We start from the raw sequence: 23839 nt of genomic DNA, 5'->3' as shown, positions 1-23839 counted from the left end.
CCCAACCACGACTGCCAGCTCGACAACGGAGAGGAGGGAGAGAGGAGGGAAGGAAGCGAAAAAAAAAAAGAAACGGGCAAAGGCGTCGGTGTCCTTTCCTCTGTTGTCGGCACCCCGATGCGTGCACGGCTGTCCTTCTTCACCTGCGTCGGCTCTCTTGCTCTCCCTCTCCCTGTGCGTACCTTGTGTGTGTATGAGGGGGGGGACGTAGGCGGTATCAAATCACCAAGTGCGGCTGCACAGCTCAAAAGGGCGCGTGTAGGCGTATGCGGATGCGGCTTTATATGTGTGTGCATGTGTGTATGTGTGTGTGTGTGTTTTCGGTGCCGGGAAAACAGGAGATGACGCCGCCGCAGAGAGAGGGAGATGCGCATAAGATGATGGGCTATGGAGGTTTTCATGGCGCGCACCGCACTGGCCAGGTCATGGTGACGACGTGGCGTGCGAAGGGGTTCCAGCAGCTCCCACCCAGAGAAGCGGCACAAAGGCAGACGAACAAGCCTGAAGAGTGTGGCAGAGCGGCACCCTTCCCCCACCGCTTTCTCTCGCGTGGGTACACGGCGCACGATGGAGCCCATCCCGCGAGAGACGCTGCGTGGCGGCGGGCGGCGGGGGTGACTTCGCAGAGAGGCCAAGTCGTACCTGTGTGGATGGGTGTGGGCGTGCAGGTGGGACTAAAAACCCCCGCACACCCACAAACATGCACGCATGCACAAGCCAACACGATCTGGTTCCTCATCGGCGATTCTTCGTTTGATTGTTGTTTGGGGGAGGAAAATGAAGGGCATGACAAACAAGAAAACAAATCACAAAAGAAATCAGTCCGCGTGGCCCATGCACGTCTCTCTCTCCACCCCTTTTCCCTCCCCTCCATGCAAAGGGTATGGGCGGAGTGTCATGCGGCGAAAAGAGGGAAAGCGAGAGCCTGCACACTTAGGAAAAGGAAAGGATGGGAGACGCGTTACTTGTATTGCCTTCTGGTTAGCTTCAGCGAGGGCCGTTCCTCCTGTGCGACGGGGAGAGCACGTGTGTGCGTCCAAACAACGGAAAAAAAGTGATGCCAGGACGTCGCACAGAAAAAAGAGGTAACGGCTGGGGGTGGAGTGGGGGGAGGGGGCATTAATGCGCCCTCACGCCGCCATCCTCCGCACAGACACACACACATACACACGCAGACATGGAGGCCACAGAGCACCGTCGCTCTCGCTCCCTACTTCTCCCTCTCGCGCGCGCTTGCCTTACACATCCTCACTGCCCTCCGTCTCAGTGTTTCTTCCTATCTATGTCTGCCCCTCCCTCGCAGTGAGCAAGAGAAGGAACATTCAAGAGAGGGAGCGGTACAGCGGGCGCGGTGAAGATGAGCAACTCAAAGAGAAGGAAAGGTCAGGAGGTGAGAAGGCGGATAAGGTGCGCGCGTGTGTAGGCGAAAGCGGCGTGAGGCACGCCCTCTGCCGAAGCATCCGGGCGCTGTGCATCACGAAGGAGGTGCCTTGCCGATTTACTGACGCTCATGCACCTTGTAGTGGCGGTGAGCGGCAATGACGACATTGGCGACCTCCTGGCGAGCACGGAGCTTCTCCAGAGAGCGAGCCGACAGCGCCACACGCAGCGTGTGGCCGCGGAACGCAGTGCCGTTCTTCTCCTCCACGAACTTCTTCGCCGCAGCGGGGGAGTCGAGGTAGGCGTACGCGAAGTTCTGGCGGTACATACGCAGGCGCTGGACCTTCACACCAGCAAACAGCTCCATCACCTGCGCCTTCGTCGTCGAAGGGCGGAAGATGGGGCTGACGAACACGCACGAGGAGTTCTCGTGCGCGTCCGGCTTGGGGCTGGCCTTTGCCGGCACCACCAGCACAGTCTGGCCGAGCACCTCCTTCTCGTTGAAGAGGTCGATGGCCTTCTTCACAGCGGCAGAGTTTTCAAAGAAGACGAGGGCGTAGCGCTGGCGGCGCAGCTGGACCTTGACCACCTTGCCGGCGGCAGAAAAGACATTCGTGGCGTCGGCGACGGAGCCGGTGCCCCAGTTCTTCACGTACACGCCGTTAGACGAGCCAGAGGCGGGGCGGACAGCGGGGGCGGCGGCCTTCGGCGCAGCCTTGGCGACCGGCTTCGCGGCAGCAGCCTTCGGCGCGGGAGCCTTGTTGGCGGGCTTGGGCGCTGCCTTCGTGGCGGGCTTGACGGGCTTAGCGGCGGCCTTGGCGGGCATGTTGGAACGTGAAGAGGTGTGAAGGTGGGTGATTTTTATTACTCGAAGGCCGAGGTGATCGCTGAGAGCTGAAAGCTGCGTGGCAGGTGTGTTGGTTGGAGCCGCGCGAGCGCAGAGAGGAAGGGAGAGAAGCGTCACCGAAGCAGATGTGGTGTGCGTTCGTGTGTGTGCGTGTGTGTGTTGCGCGCGTTGGCACAAAAGAGGCACGAAAGCACCAGAGAGTCGATAAGGTTGAAGAGAGAAAGAGCGAGTGGGTAAGAAGGTGAGTGTGTGCATGAAGAGCAGAAGCACGAATGCTGACAGTCGAGGAGTCCTCGGCCACAGCACTATCACCACCGATACGCAATGGGATACAACGTGAACTCTCAGATCACATAAAAGACGACCGCGTTTGACGTGTTGCATTGGTCTCGCGTTTCATTGCTTCTGCCGCTTGCGGGTCGTCTCATTGTGCCCGGGTCGAGAGCAGTTGCGAAGTCGGTGTTTGACATGCAGGCATAGCCAGCAAAAGGCTGAGGAGTGCCCCTCAGTGCGCCACCGTTGCTTGCAGCTAGCAATGCACGCGTCCGCCCGCACCGCCACCATGGCAGAAGGGATGTACCTCTCAAACAAGAAGCGCGCGCGGCACACTTACAAACAGAGAGAGAGGGTGCATCACCGTGCGCCTGAGCGACAAGGTGCGCAGGCCAGCACCACCACGTAGGGGAGATCCACCGTGTTATTGAGCGGCACCCATTCCGTCCATGTATAGAGGTATAGAAGAGGATGCAGTCCTTGCCGCGCCAAGGTCGCCGCCTCAGCGCCGTGTACCTCCGCAGAATAGAGGGTGTGTGGCACCAGGAAAGACGCTGTAAACGGGGTGGACTCCATAATCACCGCACCACCACCTCCTGGCGGCAGCGCACGCACGCACTCGTATGCGAAAGAGCGACCAGGGATGCCTAACAGCTTCACGGCGCACTCACGCGCACCCCAGTGCTGCGCCAGCACCACTGCGGCATATGCGTCCGCCTCGGTGACATACGGCGTGGCCAAGTGCTTCCACCACTCATCTCGGCGGCATGCCGCCTGGCGTGCGCTGGCGCCTTCGCCGCCGTGGCTGTCCCGCGGCGCCCCCACCGCCGCCACACATTCCTGGTGCTGCTTCTGAACGCACGTTAAAGCACGCCCTACATCGTCGGCGGACGCGGTCGTGGTGCACTGAGGCATCCATCGCTGGCCGAGGTGGGGAAAGCGGCTGCGCACGCGGTGAACCTCCGCCACGTTTGCCACGTCGATTGCGTATGTAAAAGAGGTAGCCGTCGCATCAGGCAAAGTGGAGTGCGAGCACGCCAGCTGTGCTCCCATGTAGAGCCTCTCTGAAGCCGCATTATAGTCCTTGAAGGAAGAAGAGTCGGACGATAGCACTGGCCATGCCACCGATGCCGCGACCGAGTCTTCGTGTGCAATGCTGAGGCAGCACCCGTGCAGCGTTGGCGCCGCCTCGCGACGATCCGTGAACACGACGGTGAGGCCGTCTTTTTCTTTCAGACAGGCGGCGCGATCGTCGGGCGACAACGACGCAATTGCCTTGGAGGCGGCAACGCGAGAGAGCACGAAGGGCAGCTGCTGTCGTGGATGAAGGCCGCTGGCCGCTGCGCTGAACACTTCACCTTCCCGTGCGCTGTAGCCCGGCAGTCCACACCTGCAGAGAGAGACAAGCGGTGGAATGTCTGGCGCTGGTGAGTTCAGCTTGCAAACGGCAATGACCGCACGTGAGAAGCACGCGGGTAGACAATGGATGCGGCACGACACATAACCGGCTCCTCTGTCACTCGCCCCTGGCATCCGAGAGAGGGAACTGAAAAAAAAATCGGGAATGGAAGCAGAAAGTCCCACGTGCTTAACAGCTGTCTCCCCTGCCACTGGTGCGGGAGGGAGGGGTGGGGAAGACGTGGCGCAAATGTCGTTGCACAGCGCATGGAGCGGCGAAAAGGGAACAGAGGAACCAAGAGATTTGCAGGCACACAGGAGAGTAACAAGAACACAAGCCAGACAGCAGAGCAGTGCAGCACGTACATGGGTGCAGGTACGGGGGGAGGGGGGGCGCAAGGCTCGCTCGTCTCCTGCACGGCGCAGTGCGCTCCGCGCGGGAGGCAAGCTGAAATACGATCTGGAGAAAAGGAGCGAAGATGCTGCCAGGCGTACGCTGGCTCACGCGCAAAGCCACGGCTCTCTTTCTCCTCTCGCACCGCGCATAGTGGTTGAATAGCGGACCACGACTCACCTTTTCTCTGTATCTCACGTGTGGCGCATTCACGCGAGCAAGAGCGAGATGTTCGATACGTTGAGATGCCGCACTCGTATTTAAATGGCCCTGCTGCCGTCATCTGTGCGTGTGTTTACAGAGCCTTTGACAAGTAACGAGCGGAGCTGCACTCCTATGTGTGCAAGCACGGAGAGGGAGGAGGGCAGAGAGAATGAAGGGGACGGGGCCGAGTGAGCGCACTGACTCTTGCTCACCGATCGCGTTACACGAGTGGGGAACTACATGGGGGGACAGCGGCAACAAACACCGGAGGTGCTGCGAAGAGTCCAGGGAGGGCTTAAGGCTGGATGCATCCCTGCGTTGCACAGCTCTGCACCACCACAGCGATGCCCTCCTTCGTCTTTGCTTCCTCTTTCAAACACACGCAGCACGGCACCTCACCCCACCCAGAGGACAATCACAGCGAGGCCGCGCACACACAAAAAAAATGAGGAAGACGGAGCTGTAAGCGCTACTTTATCGGATTCAAAGCACAGCGCAGCGGTGGCATATCTACATCATGCAGAGGACTGAGACAGACAGCGAAAGCCGCGGAACGGGGGTGGGGGAGAGGGGAGAGGGTACGTGGAGAGGAGAGAAAAGGCCTACAAGCATGCAATCTGCAGAGAAACGCACGTTAGAAGCAATCGCGAAGAGGCACGTGGCACGGTCTATAGGGAGGAGGAGAAGAACAGTTGAAGCGAGAATAGAAAAAGAACAAAATACAGAGCAGGAAGAGTGGTATCTTCCTGCTCCGCCTCTCTTACTCTCTCTGTCCTACAAATCCAACGGCTGAGAGGCCCGGCGCGCTTTCCATTCCTCGAAACGTTGCCACACCTCTTCCTGTAGCACGTCAGAGCTGCGACGCCGCTGTTGATTCCGCTGTGCCCGCAGCTGCTTCGACACGTGTCCTACCGCGGCACGCACATTCTTCTCCATAAGCAACGTGGCGCGGTCCCAGACCTGGTGGCCTGAGAACATGGCGCGACTGTGATCGAGCTCCCCTGCCCCAGCGTCGAGGGCGGTCGAAGCGTACTTGGTGGGGAGTGCGTTGGAGTTGATGTCATGGAGCACGTGCTCAATCTCCATCTCCATCTCTTTCAGAACGTCGTCATCCAACTGCAGTAGTGCGGCAAGAACGCTCGAAGGTGGGGAGAGAGGCGTCTCGAGTGTCGTCGCGATCGTGTCGGTGGCATCAATGTCACGGCACGTGGAGGAGAATCCGTCGGGCGAACACGTCGCCGCGTCCTCGAGCACCTTCAGGGCAGCAGCCGCGGCGGCACTGGCGGTGTCGCTGTCGTCGTCGCCGCTGCCAGCACCAGTTTCCGCCTTGCGCTCTGCCACCGCCTCCTCCGCCGCGGCCTGTGCAGCCTCTTTCACAGCCACACGCTGCTCGTAGGCGTGGCGGCGCTCCGTCTCGGCCACCAACATGGCCCTGTGGGCCTCCTGGAAGAGCTCCTCAGCGTCCCAGCGAGCATCCTGCTCCGCCTTCTCCACAACGTCACGGGCGACAACCTCTGCAGACTCCACGGCGGCGCGGTTGTCGCGGTCGCGCCGACGCCGCTGAGTCAGCTCCTCCAGCTCCTGCGCGCGGCGCTGGTCAAGCTGCCGCGTCAGACGATCCCGCACCGCCCGTTGCTCCTCTCGCTGTTCTGTCAGCAACGTTACGCACCGGGTGAGATGTGCACGCTTTTCCTCGCGGATAGTCGCACGCTCGGCCGCCTCGGCCGTGTCTCCGCCGCGGCCCCACGCCTCCGTCACACGGCGCTCCTCTGAAAAAATGGGACGGTCATCGAGGTAGGTGAGGGCGGGCAGGTGCAGGATCATGTTGCGTCGATAGTGACGCAAGCAGTGGGACAGTCCGTTACCTTGGAAATAGATGACGCTGACCAGCGGGAGGTGCTGGAAAAACTGTGCTATGGCGAGCGGGTCCGGCTTGGGAAGCGCAACCGCCGTGGTGGAGACAGCGACGGGTGCGATGGCGCTGATGTCCGAAGCGTCGACTATGCGAACATCGCCGTCGTCTGCAGTGCACTCTGACTCTCCCACGGCCGCGGTGGTGGCGGTAGCGCCGGGGGCTGTGACGGCTCTGCCGGCCGGCTCGCGGGCGGTCTCGATGCGGTTGAAGGACAAGTCGACACTGGTGAGGCTGCCAGCCAGCTGCCAGAGCTCCTCGCACACTTCGAGAGACGTGAGCTGGTTATGAGACGCCTGCAACGTCTCCAGCGACGGACACCCCGCGGCAATGCCGTGGAGAGAGGTCAGGTAGTTGTGCGACACGTTCAGCACGCGCAGGCCGTGGAGAGTCGCCGTCAACGATGATAGTGACCGAATGAGGTTGTTCTGCACAAAGAGAGAAACGAGAGTGTCTTTTTGGCTCTCCAAGCCGCTGAGCTCGGAAAGCGCGTTTTGCTCGAGCCACAGCACCTTCACATCCTTGTACGGCTCCAGGTTCTGAATCAAGGTGAAACCGCAGCAGTGAAGAAAGAGCTGATCGTTGAGGCACGGCGCGGCGTACCCGCCATTGGCCTTGCACGAGGCCACAATCACGTCTTTGGTCATCGCCGCCATCCCGGCATGCTACCGCCTCTGCGTTTCAAAGAGCGAGAGGAATGGAAGTGGGGAGAGGGCGTCGCTCAGGACAAGACCAAACAAAAAAAGAGGGATCCGCACTGTCTCTGCAACAGCAGAACGAGTGGAAAGGGACGGGGGTGGCAAGAAAGGGATGCACGCCCGAAATACTCAGCACAGAGGTATGAAGCTGAAGCGCGGCGGAGGTTCCTCCTTTGCTGTCGAGCGTGGACGCACGGCTCGAGGATGCCGATACCGCCGATAGGGCAAAGACACACGCGCAGAGCAACGAGAGAGATCAAAAAAGAGAGAGTGACAGAGGTGTTGTGTTGGGATCGCTATCACGTCGAAACGCGCAGCAAGAGAAACGCGCCTTCGACAGGCGCGCAGCATGGTTGGCCAAGGGCCTCAGTCGTAGCGCACGTCTCTGAATGTGAAGGTGTGCGCGCGTGAGTCGGAGCGTGCCGTCTACGAGCAGAAGACAATCAGAAAAGCATACCCGCATACAGAACCGAGCCTCTTCACCGAATTCCTCTGCATCGCTGTGGGCGTCGCTGTGCCCTGAGTGAGGGGGATGGTGTGACTTGGAAGGGCCACAGCCTGCCTCTCCGCACCACTAGTGCGCACGAGCATCGCAGAAAATGAGTTGGAAAGGGAGAAGCCTCGCTCAGTCGGGCTTTGCACATCTCAGAGACGGCGCGACCAGGAACAGATTGAGGCGACAAGAGCAAGACTGAAGGGGCGTGAGGTGCCACTACGACGGCGACAGCGGTGGCAGGCCCCGGAAGACGCCGAAAAACAGCGACTGCATGCCCCTCCCGGTAGTTTCGTCTTTTGTGTTGCTAGCTGCTGTCGCGTTTTCTTGGTTTTGTCTCTTCGTTTGCTTGTTGGCGTCTTTAAAGTCTTCCTCTGTCTCTCGCCGTTTCTCGCTCTCTTCTCATCCCTTCATTCTATGGTCAACTCTTCCCTAGCTCCCTCGCTCTCCCTCTCACGCTCTTCATGTGTCTGCGCTCGAAGCAGTTTGCCGGCTTGCCCTACACGCGCGCACACGCACACAAGCATAGACATTTTGCCACCGCTTCACCTCTACTGCAATCTCGACCAGCGTCAAGATGGACGGAACAGGTAAAGCTGCGAAGCGTGCGCAGACCAGCGATCAATACCACAAGAGCGATTACGGGAGAGACAGAGGGGGAGGGGGGCAGCACTGAAGCGACACGAGGGTGGGAAGGCGAGAAAGAGGGAGGAGGGCCGAACAACAACACAAAACAAAACATCCGAAGGGGCGAGGATGAGAGGCGGGGAGAGCGAGAGGAGGGCAAACATGAGAGAGCTAAAAGGAAAAAAAAAACAGTAAAATAACAGTGAAAAGGCAGACGACACACACACACACGCACACGCGCACATGCACATACACATCATGACAGACAAAAAAAAGAAAAAAAAAACGGTCCCAATAACAACGCACAGACACCACCCGGCACGCACGATCCCACACGCACGTATACAGAACGCGTGTCGCCACGAGCCCACACAAAAGAACGAGAGCAACAGAGAGGACGCGAGCAAGAAAAATAAAAATAGAACAAAGAGCACTGGCCCCAACGCTTGTGGTCCACCACGGCGGCCGACGCGCACACACAAACACGCACACACGCGTACGCAAACATGAACGTAGAAAGAGGGCGAGAGAGTGTGTGTGGGTGGGTGGGTGAACCTGGAGGAGAAAAACACACCGCGCACGCATAGACGAACCCACAAGGTGCTACGTCATTAGCATCAAGGCCGACATCAGACGTACACACACACGTGTTCGCACTGAGAGGATGCACGCCTTTGCCTTTCACGCCTCCGTCATAGGCGTCAGGAAGGTTCGATTGCACTCTGTGCCGGTGCATCGTGCAAATCATGCTTGACGGACCAGACAGTGAATTCCAATATCTCTCTATCTCTCTTTCTCACTCAGCAGCCGCCCTCGATTTTCCGTGTGCAAGCACTCCCCAAACACCGGCACACAGACACGCAGTCCCATGTAGTAATAGAGCTCCAACGTTTGATGAATGAAGCAACGGAGAGCACGTGCCCCGCGCATCGGCACACACACCTACACACACACACACACTCCAAGAGATGGACAAAAAGAAACCAAAGGCAAAGAGCAAATACAGAACAACATACGAACACACGCACACAGGCCCACCGGCACCCAACCCGCAGAACTTGTGCATGCTTATCCTTTTCCTTCTCCTCCCTCGCCTCCCTTTGTGCGCACACGCAGACTGCACCAGGGGCGGCAAATACCAAGAAAGGCAAAACGCAACGGGGAAGAGGACGAAAAAAAAAGAACGAAGATGAGCATCGCATTCCATTCCACACAGGCACACTCAATCGAGAGCCACACGCGCATGCGCACCAAGAGCAAGCCGACGTACCCACGTCGCGACCCTCTTGCTTGCGGCGTCTATATGCTACCAGGTGTCATGGTGTACCGCTGAGGGTCGACGTCCGTCGTCATCTGCGACACCTGCTGCACACGATCGAAAACGCTGTCGAGCATGGCACGCAAGTCAGCGTAGCTCACTACGAGCACAGTGTTGCTGGTGTCCGTGCCGATCAGCTGGATCGTCTCGTCAGAGCCGATGTCCAGCTTGTTCAGGCAGTGGTACACGTGGCCCCAGTCCACGTTCACTCGGTTCTGCTCATCCACCTGGTTGAACAGGAACTGGTTGAAGAGGCGCAGAACATAGCGCTGATTCTCCGACGTGTACTCGTGCACTTCCGCCGGCGACTCTAGAGCGAAGCTCAGCTTGATGAGCAGGCGCATCACACGGCCGTTGTGCATCTCCTTTTGACACTGGGACATTAGAAAGTCCGTGTGTCCCTCCTGGTGGCCCACCTCCATCGACATCCGCTCACCGAGAGCGTGGCACAGCTGGGCCGAGTCGGCGTGACCCTCCAGACATGTCTTGATGAGCTCCCAGAAGCTCTGTGAGAAGCCGGGCAGCGGCTGCTTGTTCGTGAAGGTCTCCAGCTTGACATTGAGGTTCCGAGAGGCGAGCTGGAAGAGGATAAAGCCGAGGGCTTGAATGTCTTGCTTCATGAGGATGTGCTGCTGCACCGTTGTGCCGCGCGGTTCTAGCAGGTCTGTCAGTCCCAAGCCGGTGAAGTAGAATCGCCCGGTCGTCTCGACGTAGATGATCTTTGACCAGTGCAAGCCGTGCAACGGAATAAGGGTCTCGTGGAAGGAGCGGAGAAGGCCGACGAGCTGACATGTGAAGGACCACAGCAGTCCCTCCGTCGCGCGGCGTCCCTCTGTAAAAAAGGCCTCCTGCAAACTCTTTGCCCCGGACATGTAGCGGTACTCCATGATCACGTCAGTGCTGCCCATCACGAACTCCTCCGTGGCGAAGAGGTTCGTCAGTGGCACCAGGTTGGGGTGCCGATACTGCCGCAGTGCCTCTTTCACCGCCGCACACTCCTCCTCCTTCACTGGAACGTTCACAAGCCGTCGCAGAAGAATGTCCTTGCCGGTGTACCGCGCACTCGTCTGGTATATCTGCATGCGCACCTTGGGCATCATCACGCTTGGCTTCGGCTCCGGCTCCAGGTTGTAGATGGTGGTGTACATGGAAAACTTCGATGACGTGACGTGTGTGACCGGGCGACGCGGCCGCACCGAGTGCGGGGTGGTCAGTGAGTTGCGCACGGAGGGAGACATGAAGAGACTACTGATGGGGGTGTACGGCGTCGCGGGGAACGGGTCTGCCGCCAAAGAAAGGCTGCCGTTCGTGCGGTACACATCCATGTGGTGCTGCGGGCTGTATAGGCTATGGGGCGACGGAAACGTCGGCGACATCATCTGCGCGCCATTCGCAACTCCGGGAATGCCTCCAGTGACTGGGTTCATTCCTTGACGCTCGCCGCTCGCGGGGCCTCTCGTATTGTTGCTGCTGCTGCTGCCTTGATAGCTAAGAGGGAGGCCGAGCAGGCCACAAGTTGTGCTGGCAAGAGTGTGCTGGCTATTGCCTAGCATTACACAACGACGCCTCTTTTCCTCCACGTCTGCTTGGCTTGCGCCTTCCACTGCCGTAGACGCACACCAACCGCCACGGATAGGGAGAAGGGAGAGAGACCGCTCACAACGCGCAGAAGCGCGCACGCACCGGAAGACGAAACAAAAAGTGGAAAACTAGAAACGAAAGGAAGAAGCAGATACGGTCGTTGATTGTCGATGTCGGCGTCACAGCACACAGGCACAGACACACACGCGCGCACGCACAAGCGGCGCGCTTCCCTCTCTTTTATTCCTTTTGGGGGGCGAAGGAGCGGAGTGCCGGGAGCAACACCCACAACGTGCCGCTGCTATCGTGTACTGACACACACACTCCACTAAAACCAAAACACCCTCCCACGTGTATCGCTAAGGTGTCGTCCTGCCAAGGGCAGAGAAAGACAGAGCGAGGCGTGTGTGGATGGATGGGGGGGGGAGGGTAGAACGGGTTTGGCGTGAACGTTTGCGCCAGAGGTATGCAAGCGTTTGCGTGCGTGTGTGTGAGCGCAGTGCACGGTGAGGTCGAAAGGAGCGGAGAGAGAGAGACAGGGAAAGGAAACGGGGCAGAGAATGAAGATCAACGGCAGAATGCCGAGAGTGGGGGAGTTCAAAGGCCTCCGCGGTGCTTGTTTCGGCCCGCGCACGCACTCAGATATATGCAGTTGCCAAGAGAGGGCGAAGCACGGCCTCTTACGCATCATTCAACAATGCAGCTCCTCTTGTAGCCGTCCCGGCACATACGCAGACACGCACTGGCAGCCTGGGCGCTTTCTCCGTGCTTTGCTTTTTCGCAACTCTTCGGGTCTCAAGTGTCTGCCGCAGTGGAGCGCCTTCGTGCGCCTCCGCAGACACCCGGAAAGACATTCATCACAACGCGAGCACACGTGTACCATCTGCGGAAAGCCTTGCAATAAGAGCAGGAGCAGCAGAAAACGTTCCATCGGAGAGGCGTCACAAAATCGTGCAGTCTTGCCCCCCCCTCTAACACACACACAGCCACTTCGCCTCTTTTCAGCCCGTTCATCATGCACTGCTAGACTACATGGGTGCAGGCCCACCCTACTCGCCCGGCATGTCGCAGGCCCATCGCGTCGCGCGAAGCAGCACTCGACACGCATCACAGTCGTGCGCCGACCCAGCCACCCGAGCACGGCCCCCTGCCCTCAAGCTCTACCCACCCGCCGCCTCGCAGTCAGCACCACAGTTGCCCCCACTATGCCGGTCGCCACCTCGCGCATCCCGCCGCGGGGTGGCTCAGGCTCCCCACACCAGTGGCCAGCGAGGGGCGCATGAGGTGCAGCACTCCAGTCACGCTCACACGCTGCCTGGCCATATGGGCTGCACAGACGCGTTCACCGTCGCAGGTCGCCCCCACGCAACGCCATCCAGGGCCTGAGCGCCGGCATCAGCAGCCATGCATCGCTCTGACCTCCCTTCGTCGCAGGCACCTGACCCTGTCACCACCAGAGGTGCTTGTGCATTGGCAGGGGTAGTGGGGGCTGCCTCGCCTCCCCACACAATGGGGTGCAGACCCCTGAAATACCACGCGCTGCGCGGTGTGCCGTCCCCTCCCTCGTCAGGAAGGCGCCGATTCACCTCCCATAAGGAAACAGCGCTACTTCCGTGGCCGCTTGCCACCTCCTACCGACTTCTCCTTGTGGGTATCGGTGCCTTTGCCGCCCGCCGCCTTGCGTTTCGATGGCGCCGGCACGGCGACAAGTGCACTGTCCGTCATACGCACGTTTTTGACGCTGGCGCCACGGATAAAGCACTCACGCGACTTCCAAAACGACTCGCCGTCAGCGCCAGTGCGAGTGCACTGCTTGATTACCACGTTCATGGCACGATCCGTGCGCATGACGGTGCCGTTCACCGTCTCGCCGTCCGCAAGTTCGATGGAGACCTCCTTGCCGCGGCAGTTACGCAAGATCTCGATGGGAGTGATTGGCCGGCGTGCGAAGCTCATTCTGAATGTCTGTTTGAGGGAGTGAGGGTGTGCACGGTAACAACAAAATATCCTGTGGAGGGCACCTCTTGCCGCCTCGAGGTGTGCCTGCATGCGTGTGGGCAGGGAAGGGGGGAGGAGGAATGGTGGGTGCGAGTCACAAAACAGAGGCGCAAGAGATCCGCTGAGAAGACCAGAGGGGTTGAAAAAACAAGTGAGTGCAAGACAGGCGTTTAAATTGGTGCATGACGTGGTGCTAGTCATGGAAAAAAGAGAGGGATCATGATGAGCGAGGCAGGTGTAGCGGCCCTCACATTCGGCGCCGCCTCCGTCGCGACCAAGAAGAGAAGATGAAGGCACTGGTCGTCTTGCACCGAGGAGGTGCAACTAAGCGATGAAGCTCTGCCGGCCTCCGCTTTTACGGTAGAAACCTCCCCTAATGGACACTTCGTGTGGCCCATCCTGCAATTCACGCACGTTCCTCTGGTTCTGACTGTGTGTTTGTGCGTGTGTGTGTGTGTGTGTGTGTGTGAATTTGAGAACAGCGTTCCGAGTGTGGAGATGCGCACCGTCACCGTTGGAGACGCTTGGCCTCGTCCTGGTGGCAAGAGTCAAAAGAAAAGGCAGTGAGCGGTACACCTCTCATGCATGAGCGCGGGTGTGAGGGCGGGGACAAGGACAGCAACGCGGGGAAGCTTTCAAAACGCGCAAGCAAGAACAGAGCAGCAGCACATATGTCTCCTTTTCTTTCTTCCTCTCGCTCTGCTGCTCTGCTCTTTTTCCTTCTGTGTGCGTGTGCGGGTAGATAAGTGAGCGGCAAGAACAGTGCGACACACTCACCTTACGAGAGAACTGCGGCTGCCAAGACGATATCGGCGCGGCACATCTTCAGTGGCTCTTTTCTTTTCCTCCCCGTCGGCGTGTCCTTCAACCGACGCGGTTAGATCAACGCTTTCTGAGCCGCATCTTTTGGACAGGCTCCCCTGTTTGGCGACTTTCCTGTACTTCCTCGGCGAGGTCGCGCAGTGCAGGGAAAACGGCGATCATGTTCGCTAGATCCACGTCCTCCAGGTAGGAGAAGATGAGCACCTTCGCAATACGAGGAAACGAGCGAAAGCAGCGAAGTCGAGTAAGTCGCGTCCGCTCCTCCTCCACGGGGGCCCCAGCGCAGATGCACAGCGAGCGCAACAGGTTGAGGGAGCGAAAGCTCTTGTAGTTGATCGCAAAAATGCCATCAAAGCCCCAGAAGACTTTTCGGCACGCGGGGCACTCAGTGAACTCGTCGTAAATCTCGTGAATCTTTGCCACGACGCGGCCGCGCACCTCCTCCTTCTTCACCGTGACAAGAAGCTCGTTGCATGTCACGCAGCGGCGGAAGACCCGGTTCAGGTCGTACGTCACCCCCGCCTGTTGAATGAGCTCGATCATAGCGCGCTTGAACTCGCTGCTGCGCCACTGCTGAGTAAAGAGGCACCGTAGCTCGACGTCCACCTCCCCGCTTTCATGCGAGTAGATGGACTCCCCATCCGAATCGTATGCCACAACATGACGCGCAGCGCCTGTCATCGCCTTTGCAGTGCCAAGCCGCATGGTGCGCACGCGGTGGTTGTGCAGCTGCACGCTGCGTGCTAGTGGCCGACTGCATGTCACAAGTATTCGGCCCTCAGCGCACGCGGCGGGGATGAGGTCGGCCTGCGGCACGTCGCGGGAGCAGAGCGTGTCGTAACCTAATAGACGGAAGTACTTGGCCACCTTGTTCATGCTAAAATCCATAATAAAGCGCGGCTCGTCGGTCACGCTGTGCTGGGAGGTAGAGCATGACACGTTGCACGGCATGGAGGCTAAACGCTTCACACCGGAAGCTCTTGATGGGATTGCCGGCAGCGTTTCGTCGCCGTGTGCCTACCAGTCACAGAAGACTTCTGCTCGGCAAGGGCACAGCACAAAAAAAAAAACGAAAAAATAACAACGGATTAAAGAGGGCAGTGTACCCTTGCGGGATCACATGTGCCGGCCAGGTGATAATGTGTGCGTGTGTGTATGTGCGTGCGCGGGAGGGGAGGGGGAGTGGGTTCGTGGGATGTGAACTCTATCAGTAACTTCATTATGTCGGTGTTTGCGCTGTTGGCGTTCTCACACGTGTACGTGTGTGTGTGTGTGTGTGTGTGTGATGCGGCAACAACGCACCAACGAGAAGGTATGAAGCAACATAAAGCCGGGCACTCGTACAAGCAAAGAGCAAGGGATGAGATGGCGATGAGAAAAGGCGAAGCCTCCACATGCAAAGCCGCAGCGAGAGGTAATGTGAAACGCGCGAGCACCACTAAGAGCGTCGGCCGCGGCGAGGCAGCCGCGCACGTGGAACGCAATGCCAGCTGTACCGTGGAGGCGGAGACACAGACACGACTGCAATAGTGGAAAGGCGTACCGCTAACGCAGAGGTGGCGAGCAGGTGCGCGAAGCCACATTACCCTTCCCTCTCCTAAAAACCGAGACACAAGCACAGGCTGGCCTCTCCCCTCATCTACCTCGGCCAAAGGTCGAAAGAGAAGCCGCATATGGAGGGGGAGAAGGGCGATGGCACATTGGCTCCAAACAGTCGCGTGCGGCAGAGAGGTGCATGAGAGATAGCGCACACATCGCTCTCCCTCTCTGGTGTCTCCGTGCGTGCTGAATCCCCATGCTGCTCTTGTTTTCGTCCCTTTCCGTCGTTTATGGGGAATGCAAGCTTCACTGTTTGTTCTGCCACGTAAGAAGGGCGCTTTCTTTAAGAGGTGCGCGCCCGCTCATGCGCTTGCAAGGCGGCCGCAGTGATGTGCGGATGCGCGACACGCGCATCAGCGCTGCCTACTACTCGGCAAGACAAAGACGCGAGAAACAGTCCCCTAGGCTCTGCATAGGTGGCCCCACAAACATGAGACGCGGCGTTTGACGGGCTTGCTAAGTTTGCACAAACACGAAGAATAGCAAGGAAAACGACGCGCAGATTTGAGATGAATGGCATCACCATCCTTCCTCGGCGAGAAGAACGGGGAGAGTGGGAGAGGCCGAGGCAGGGACACATGATGATGGAGGGAGAGCAGACGCGCAAGCGCATATACACCGACGCCCCAACACACTCACCAAGAAAAGAAGACGGGTAGCAAAGAAGAGCGGGGAAAAAAAAAACGGAAACGGAGGTGAAAAAAAACGAAACAAAAAAACGAACAGGGCCAAAACACAGAGAAATGAACGAGCGGATCAGACACGCGAAGGTCCAAAAAGATGACGAGGCGTCGGCTGCACGCCAAGCACCCGACAAGAGAGGCGACGTGTGTGCGTGTGAGAAAGAAAGACAGTCCAGCAAGAGCAGCTGTCACACGTACACAGGCAAAGTTATGTCAGTAGAGAAGATTAAACGTTTGCAGGATGGCCTGCACCCCTGACCACCTCTCCTCCTCACCCCCCCTCTCTCTCTCACCTTTGAGAAGTTAAACGAAAAAGGAGAAGAGCGGGGCAGAAGAAGGAAAGAAGAGGAGAAGTAAGCGAGAGAGACGCACAGCCACAACAACCGCGTGTGTCGACAACACACAGAGAGAGACGCAGACGCAGACGCACATTCAACGAAGAAGTGACAAGAACGCGAAAAAAGACACAACCACCGATGGGAAGTAGAAAAGAAGTCCGAAACACGGCAAGACGCAACCGCACGCAAGTGATGAAGAACAGCAAAAAGATGTGCGAGTGTACAGGAGCGCATACACGCGAATTCCGCAGCCACTTCTGCGTTTCTCTGCGCATCCTTGCCTGCTAAGGAGGGCCCATAAAAAACAACAAGCATGCTTCTGTGCGAGACTGTGGCCATGCATCCCTTCATCCACACACGAAAGACACTCGTGGCATCAGCGGCAGTGAGAGAAAAAGCTTGAGAGATTTTTTGTCCGCGTGGCCATTCTGCCACGAGCAAGTCAACAACTATGCGCACACACGCAATCGCAGTTCTCCTACCTCTGCTGCGCCATGGCTCAGCCCTGCTCGTCTGGGACGAGCCGTCCTGCCGCTGCATTGGGCCATGCTTCTAGCGTGCACCTCTCGTCCTTCCTCGGATACGTGCTGCGCGATCGGCGCCAGGCGGACCCGGCTGGACTGCATGCCTTGATCCAAGCAGGCCACCTCCGGGGTCCTGCTCGAGGGGCGGAACACCCTGGCGTCTGGCGCGCGGGTAATTAGGGGCGGGCCTAGGCGCGTGCCGGATGAGCTCAGGGAGGCAGTTGCCCAGCTGCAGGCGAGGGCCCTCGGAGGCCCCGCACACTCTGCCTGTGTGCCATGCCTCTCCCTCCGTCCCCTCAGGCCGCGGCATTCCTCAATGTGGTGCGGCGACTCTCCACATCGGAGTCTGCGGGGGCTCGACGGTGCAGCCCGGGGTGGCCCCCTCATGCTTCCGGCATCTGCGCCACATCAGCCCACCAGGTCCGATGCAGGAGATGCCGCACGTTCCCCACACATGCACTTTGGGGCTCATCACTGTGCATCTCTGCGCGCCCCTCTCCACCGTCGCCCGCGCCCTGCTCACCGCTCCATGCCTTGCTTGGGCGGGATACACCGTGCCAGCGGCCATTCGCAGCGCGTGCGCGCGGGGCGCGCGTTTTCGGGGCCGGGGCCTGCCTCAGGGCAACGCTGCTGCCCGGGTGGCTCGCTGTCTCCATCTGGCAGTTCCGTTCATGTCACCAGGAGGCGCAGGGGTACCCCCACGGTGCCAGCGGTGTAGTAGGCGGCACACCATCGGCACCTCATGCGGTCACCTCCAGTCACCCGCCGCTGCAGGAACCAACCGTACAGACACCTGCACGCGCGCAGCTGGGCAAGCATCGTCGGCTGCCGTCTCGCGAGCTCAATATCCTTGTTTATATTCGTTGAATCGCAGACACCACTCGTGCTGAGGTGGTACAAGTGTGGCCATGCCAGCACATCTTTTCGGCAAAGTTCCAGTGCGGGCACGTCTGCCAACGCCAAGAGCCCGAAACCGTGCCCAGCAGCAGACTGCAGGTTGCTGGCCTCCCACTGAGTGAGCACTACACCCTGATATCACTGTTAAGTGGCTGGCATCATCCGAAAGTTCGACAGAGACCGAAAAGCACAAGAATGGCAAGCAAAAACAGCAAGGAAAACAGCGCGAGAAAAAAAAGAAGTAATAATGTCTTTGCGAGTGTTACGGCGTTCGCAGAGCACACACACGCACGCACAGAGATGCACACGGATGCACATGTCCAAAGATCTGAGCTCTTGGCACAATAAAAAAATTTTCAAAAAGAGTCATTGGTCGATTCGGACTGAAGTAATAGGGGAAATGACACGCAGCGCATGTCCAGGTGCCCACATCCATCATGGAGCTATAGAGTGCACAGGTATACATGCATACGCGTGTGTGCGCGTGAGACGGCGAAGTACGCTTGTGCTGGAACGGGCTGACAAGTTTAACATCATGCCACGTGCTGCTATTCCTTTTTGTTGTTTCGGTAGGCGCGCGCCGCCTCATATGTGGAAAAGATGCGCAGAAGTGTGGCGCGAGTGAGCATGAAGGGGATTTGGAAGAGCAAACAAGTCAAAGAAACATGGTGGACGAAATGAATGGGCGGAAACGTCGAAACACACAGGCACATGAAAAAAGGAGAAAAAAAAAAGAGTGGCGACACGCTGAGAAAGCAGGCGGGAAATCGGCTACACGACCCCCGCCTCATCCGACGGAGCAAAGGAAAAAGGGCAAAGAAAAACAACGCCACGGTCAACTCGCACTTAAAGACAACAGAGAAACGCAGAAGGAAAATACGGGCAAGTCAGCAAGGAGGGGAGAGAGGGAGGGCACACCTAGGCACACGCACGCAGTGGATAGGTAGAGCGAAAAGAGATGGGAAGGGCGAAGACGAGTTACTGTCGCCTTTTTGCTTGAGGGGGTTACGTGAAAGAGCAGGAATGAGCGCACACGATCACATACTGGGGCACATGAGGAGTGTGCATAATACCATCCTCCTGCAGCTCTCGCTGTCGCTCTTGCAACACGCTCCACAAAATGCCTCCTCTTCCAGCTCGCACTCCTGCGGTGTTGATAGAGCCATTGCTATTCTTGCTGTTTATGGGTTGCCTCTGGCGGCGACCACCTGTTTCGCTGTTGTTCTTCGTTTTCCAACGCCTTCGCCAGTGAGGGAGAGGGAGGAAGGTAGCAAAGAAGTGCAATGAATGAAACAACCACAAGAGCGACAACAGAAGCCATGGTGTGTATGTGCGGTCGTGTGCCAGGGAGCTCGGAATCGCCCCAACATCAGAACGCATGAAGGTGCATTAATCGCCTCGCTTCGCCACCCGCGCATATATTTTCCATGGTGGCGGACGCATTCGTGCGAGTCGCTGTATGCACGTTCGCCGTTCCGTGCACTGAGGCCTCGCTTTCTCTTTCTCTCCTCTCTGTTCGCCATTCAAGTGGAGAACGTCAGACACTGCAGGCTCGTCTGCGAGGGGGGGGAGATGGAGAGAAAGATGCACACGCACCTACGGAGAAAAAACGAAACGTCCAAAGACGACATCGAGAAAAAACGCTATAGCATCCGTAGCGACGTGCGGTGGGCGACACCAGAGACACACAGACAACCATCGAACGGGTGAGCCGTAGCAGCAGTACCTCCCCCACCCTCATTTAAACCAGCATACATGTAGACACGAACGCAAGTAAGCAGAAATCTGAAATCAGCAGCAGCAAAGAAACAACGATGACATCGAAAACAAAAGGGAAGAACAAGGAAAAACAGCGAAACCGGCCAGCGAAGGAAAGAGAAGGTGAGAACAAGAACGGAGATGATAACCGGGAAAAAGAAGAAAGAGTGGAAGCAGAGGTAAAACAGAGCAAGACAAAGGGAAAAAAAAAAACATAAAACATAATGAAGCGAAGAGGGGTTGTGCCAATGCCTATGCATGTGTGAGTTTTGTGAGGGTGGGTGTGAAGCAGTGCGAGGGGGTGGGAGACGGATGCGCACGAGGACACGGGAGTCTGCGAATTCAGCACGCTCCAACACAGGCACGCACGCACACAGCAAGGATCGACGGTGCAGCTTTACTTGTTGTTGTCATTTCGGCATCTACTCTTTTGTTCGCTGTCGGAGGGTTCCAGGGGCAGCAGCGCCAGATGCACACCTCTCATCTCGCAATGGAGGACTCATATTGGGGCATCAAGAGCCGCCTCGTCGGGCGAGTCTCCCAACATTCGGCGGCGAGAGAGGGCGCTCGGAAAGGGGGCCGACGATGGGCGCACACAACTTCTCGAGGAATGCCTCAAACGCGCGAGTAAGCGGCGGGTATAAGAGGCGGTCGCAGCAAAGTATCAAAGATCGATCTCCTCCGGCTCGTACTCGGCCTCTACGTCCTCGTCGCCGTCGATGGCCATGTCGTCGTGCATGACTCGGTGGTCCTCTGTCGGTGTCACTGAGGAGTCCGTCAATCCCTTCGAGTGCCCTGCATTCACAGGGCCGTCAGAGGCCGTGTCCTTGGCGTTGGCCTCGTCTGGTTCTTCCTCATTCGTGTTGTCATGTGGCCTGTACGCTTCCGGGATCGACTCAAGCGCCTTCTCTGGTGTGGCGTGGGTGCTCACATGCTCGCGGAGCAGCGCATCGAAGCCGACGCGGTCGGCGTGGAGGAGGTGCGCGGCCTGCGCATTTAGGGGATCTGATGGGTTGGGGTAGCGCAGCAGCTGCGGAAGGAAGACGTCGAATATGTTCTCCAGTTGGTACATGGGGGTCCATGTCTGGTTGATGACGTCGAGGCAGACGCTGCCGCTACGCTCGTCGACGTTCGGGTGCAGGATGCGGTTACAGAAGCCGATGGACGGTGACTTGAACGGGTAATCGGATGGTAGCTGGACGTGCAGCATCCAGGTGCCATCCTCATACGGCGTGCCCTCCGGACCTTTAAACTCTACCCAGAACTCGGCCACTGTGTCGGACGGGTACACCTTGCGCGTTGAGTTGCACAACCGCATGTAGTCCATCTCCCGACGGCGGTTGCTGCGGAGGTTGCCTGCGCCGCTCATGTTGGATGCGGTGAAAATATGTGTGCCTCCTTTCCCTTGTTCGGTGGTGGCGGCTGGGATCTGTGGTGGAGCGAGAAACAGCAACGGAGAAGAAAGAAGGGTGGTGCTGTTGGCTGAAAGGGAGCAGACACCAGGGAGGGAGGGGGACTCCTCTGTCCTTCCCTCGCGATCCGCCGAGTCCCTTGCGCCTTCCTCGATGTATCCCAGGGGCACGGCAGACGGAACGGGCAAAAAGGGGGGCCGAGTATGAATAGCCGAAGGTTTGTGCGATGCCGGTGTGCGTGAGGGGGAGAGGAAAGCAACGGCGCAGGCAGAGTAGTGAGAGGATATGGAGGGGAGGCACAAACAGGCTGTCGAGTAAATCTTTGTCTGCTTGCGTCTCACTCGGTGCGCGTGCGTTTGCCCTCACAACGCGGTCGCCGTACTCCTCTATGTGGGTGTGTCGGTATCAGCCAGAGTGTGAGGCAGCGGGACGAACACGTTGAAGAGGTACAGCGACAGCGGCAAGGATAAGCGAAAAAAAAATGCGAAATAGAGGGAGAAGAGGGCAAACGAAGAGGGCGTCGAGGTCACAGCAACGCGGAAGGCCGCTGTGGGACTACGCGTCGCCCTTTTCGTTTTCCCCGTTTTTTTGTCCCCTGTTCGTCTCGTTGTCCACCGGAGGTGTCGAGGTCGGGCGGCAGAAGGAAGAATACAGTGCTTTGTGTTTGCGGGAGTGGGGTAGAAAGGAGGAAGTGGTGTGAGGTTCGGCTGGATATGTCGGATGTCGCGGGAACCTGCGGGAGAGAGGAGAAGTGGGAGGAAGATGGTGGCTTTCGAGAAGGCAAATGAGAAATAATAGTGTTTGATTGGTTCAGTGGTGTGTTTGGTACTGATGGAGAGACGCTTGATGTGGTGAGAGTGACGATGGCAAGCACCTTCACTCACGGCACGCAATCATACAAGGGGGAGGGGAAAAGGGAGGCAGGAAGAGAACGGAGATTCAGGGGTGGCACAGCATCACTGCATGTACGTGCCAGGAGGAAGGCGGCGTCCCTCACTGGCATACGCGGCGAGGGGGGAGAGAATCACCATCGCTTCCGCTGCCCTCATCTTCGGCGGCGGGCCCTTGTCGCCCGAACAGTTACGGGAGAAGAGAGACCGGCAGGTGCAGAGGAGGCATACGCAGTCACACACACAAGCACAACAGTGAAGTGGTCTTCACGACGGCGCTGTTAAAGGCAGCCCAAAACTGTGCCGCTCCTTGCGTGAATTCGCTGCAACCGACACTTTGGATGGCTCTCAAGGGAAACCTCCTCTGGTGCGTGTTTGAGGTTGGTTGCTGCACACACGTGCACACCCTCCTGCACACTCGCCCGCGCACGCCCATACGAAGGCATCAGGCTATGGCCCACGAAGACACCTAAGCAGCAAGCAAAATGCTAAAAGAACAAAAAAAAAGACAAAGGCTATTCAAGAACACAGAAATGCACGAGCAACACACATACATGCACACACGCACATATGCACAGCGCAAAAGAGCGTCGACAAGGGCCCCATCATCCACAAGGACCACCAACAAACAACAGACAGCCGCCAAAGGCAAGCACACAATGAGGGACAGGGGGGCAACACCGAGAGACCGAGAAGGAAGTCGCTACAACAAAGCAAACGTGAAGGGGTAAGAAACTGCGGAGGGGGAGAGGGAGTGGCAGGCAACGCAGTGACCGAAAGGGTCGGGAATTTCATGTGCAACCACGTACAGATATGTCCAAATAAAGCGCCGTTCCCCCCCCTCCGCCTGCACATTCGGCTCCCGCCCTTCAGTGCTAAAAAAAAAATGAAAAGGGGCAGAGCTACCGAAACGAATCCACAGTAAGGATCAAAAGAAATGGATCCTCGAGGGGGCGACGCAGCTACACCTCCACAAAAATACGAGTGCACATGCATGCATGGACACGACCCCGAAAAAGCAGCTCCAAAGGTGAATTACGTAGCAACTGCCTCCAGGATCGAGCATATGAGCACACATACACACACGCCGAGACACTATACATATATATATATATGTGTGTATATATATATAAGCGAGTTCGTGAAAAACAATGCTGGTACAGCAACGAAAACAAGATGATAAGGCACTACAAAGAGAACAAGAAGCGGGAAAAAAAGGGGATGGGCGCTGCCTGGCCTCGCGGTCGATTCAAGCAGCAAAAAAGAACGGACACACGCACACACAGAACGACGGCGCAACCCGAGAAGAGGTGGTAAAAAAAAATGAATACGCCAGAAGGCATTCAGGAAACATGCGAAACAAAAAGGAAGAACTTTGTTGTTTCGGCTGTCCATCTGCTTTCCTTTGTCGTCGTCGGCGTCCTCCCGGGCAACCGGCCACAATGCCAAGCATGGCGAGAAGACAACAGAGAGAGAAGAAACACGGCGCCACTGCCCCGAAATGAGCATGCGCGAGTGCGCCGGAGACGCTGGAATGAGGCAAAGTCGCACCCTTCCTTGCACACGGAGGAGTAAAAGCATATTTAAGGGGCCCACTGAGCCGCGACACCACACATTTTGCTTTCAAGTGTGGAATACTGATGAGTGGTCCCCTAGCCAGATGTAAAGAGATACACATGTGCACAGGCGCCTCTACCGTGTGGCACAGACGCACGCACACGCTCGTTACACGTGTGCCTTCCCCGTCAGCGGGCACAGTACCGACTCGCAGTTCTCGCTAATCTCCATCCCGC

At 57.9% G+C, this 23839-nt stretch overlaps 7 protein-coding genes across 7 annotated transcripts; all 7 read right to left on the bottom strand.

Annotated features, from left to right (window-relative positions):
- Window positions 1-1498: 1498 nt before the first annotated feature.
- On the bottom strand, window positions 1499-2206 carry LINJ_32_0790 (putative RNA binding protein; the record flags this gene model as incomplete). The annotated part of the gene is made up of 1 exon (XM_001467724.1): window positions 1499-2206. The coding sequence occupies one exon, from the start codon at window positions 2204-2206 to the stop codon at window positions 1499-1501; it is 708 nt and encodes a 235-aa protein (XP_001467761.1).
- A 654-nt stretch (window positions 2207-2860) lies between these two features.
- Window positions 2861-4033, bottom strand: LINJ_32_0780 (conserved hypothetical protein; the record flags this gene model as incomplete). The annotated part of the gene is made up of 1 exon (XM_001467723.1): window positions 2861-4033. One exon carries the CDS (start codon window positions 4031-4033, stop codon window positions 2861-2863), a length of 1173 nt encoding a protein of 390 aa, XP_001467760.1.
- A 1237-nt stretch (window positions 4034-5270) lies between these two features.
- Window positions 5271-7064, bottom strand: LINJ_32_0770 (conserved hypothetical protein; the record flags this gene model as incomplete). Its single annotated transcript, XM_001467722.1, has 1 exon — window positions 5271-7064. One exon carries the CDS (start codon window positions 7062-7064, stop codon window positions 5271-5273), a length of 1794 nt encoding a protein of 597 aa, XP_001467759.1.
- A 2461-nt stretch (window positions 7065-9525) lies between these two features.
- Window positions 9526-10971, bottom strand: LINJ_32_0760 (conserved hypothetical protein; the record flags this gene model as incomplete). Its single annotated transcript, XM_001467721.1, has 1 exon — window positions 9526-10971. The coding sequence occupies one exon, from the start codon at window positions 10969-10971 to the stop codon at window positions 9526-9528; it is 1446 nt and encodes a 481-aa protein (XP_001467758.1).
- Window positions 10972-12730: 1759 nt separating this feature from the next.
- LINJ_32_0750 (U6 snRNA-associated Sm-like protein LSm4p) lies at window positions 12731-13324 on the bottom strand (the record flags this gene model as incomplete). Its single annotated transcript, XM_001467720.1, has 1 exon — window positions 12731-13324. The coding sequence occupies one exon, from the start codon at window positions 13322-13324 to the stop codon at window positions 12731-12733; it is 594 nt and encodes a 197-aa protein (XP_001467757.1).
- A 681-nt stretch (window positions 13325-14005) lies between these two features.
- On the bottom strand, window positions 14006-14896 carry LINJ_32_0740 (conserved hypothetical protein; the record flags this gene model as incomplete). Its single annotated transcript, XM_001467719.1, has 1 exon — window positions 14006-14896. One exon carries the CDS (start codon window positions 14894-14896, stop codon window positions 14006-14008), a length of 891 nt encoding a protein of 296 aa, XP_001467756.1.
- A 5512-nt stretch (window positions 14897-20408) lies between these two features.
- LINJ_32_0730 (putative ubiquitin carrier protein 4) lies at window positions 20409-21113 on the bottom strand (the record flags this gene model as incomplete). The annotated part of the gene is made up of 1 exon (XM_001467694.1): window positions 20409-21113. One exon carries the CDS (start codon window positions 21111-21113, stop codon window positions 20409-20411), a length of 705 nt encoding a protein of 234 aa, XP_001467731.1.
- Window positions 21114-23839: the final 2726 nt, after the last annotated feature.

This window comes from Leishmania infantum, chromosome 32 (assembly GCF_000002875.2).
Source record: "Leishmania infantum JPCM5 genome chromosome 32".
Classification (NCBI taxonomy): domain Eukaryota; phylum Euglenozoa; class Kinetoplastea; order Trypanosomatida; family Trypanosomatidae; genus Leishmania; species Leishmania infantum.
The sequence above is the reverse complement of the archived record's forward strand: the minus strand, read 5'-3'. Positions and strand labels throughout refer to the sequence as shown.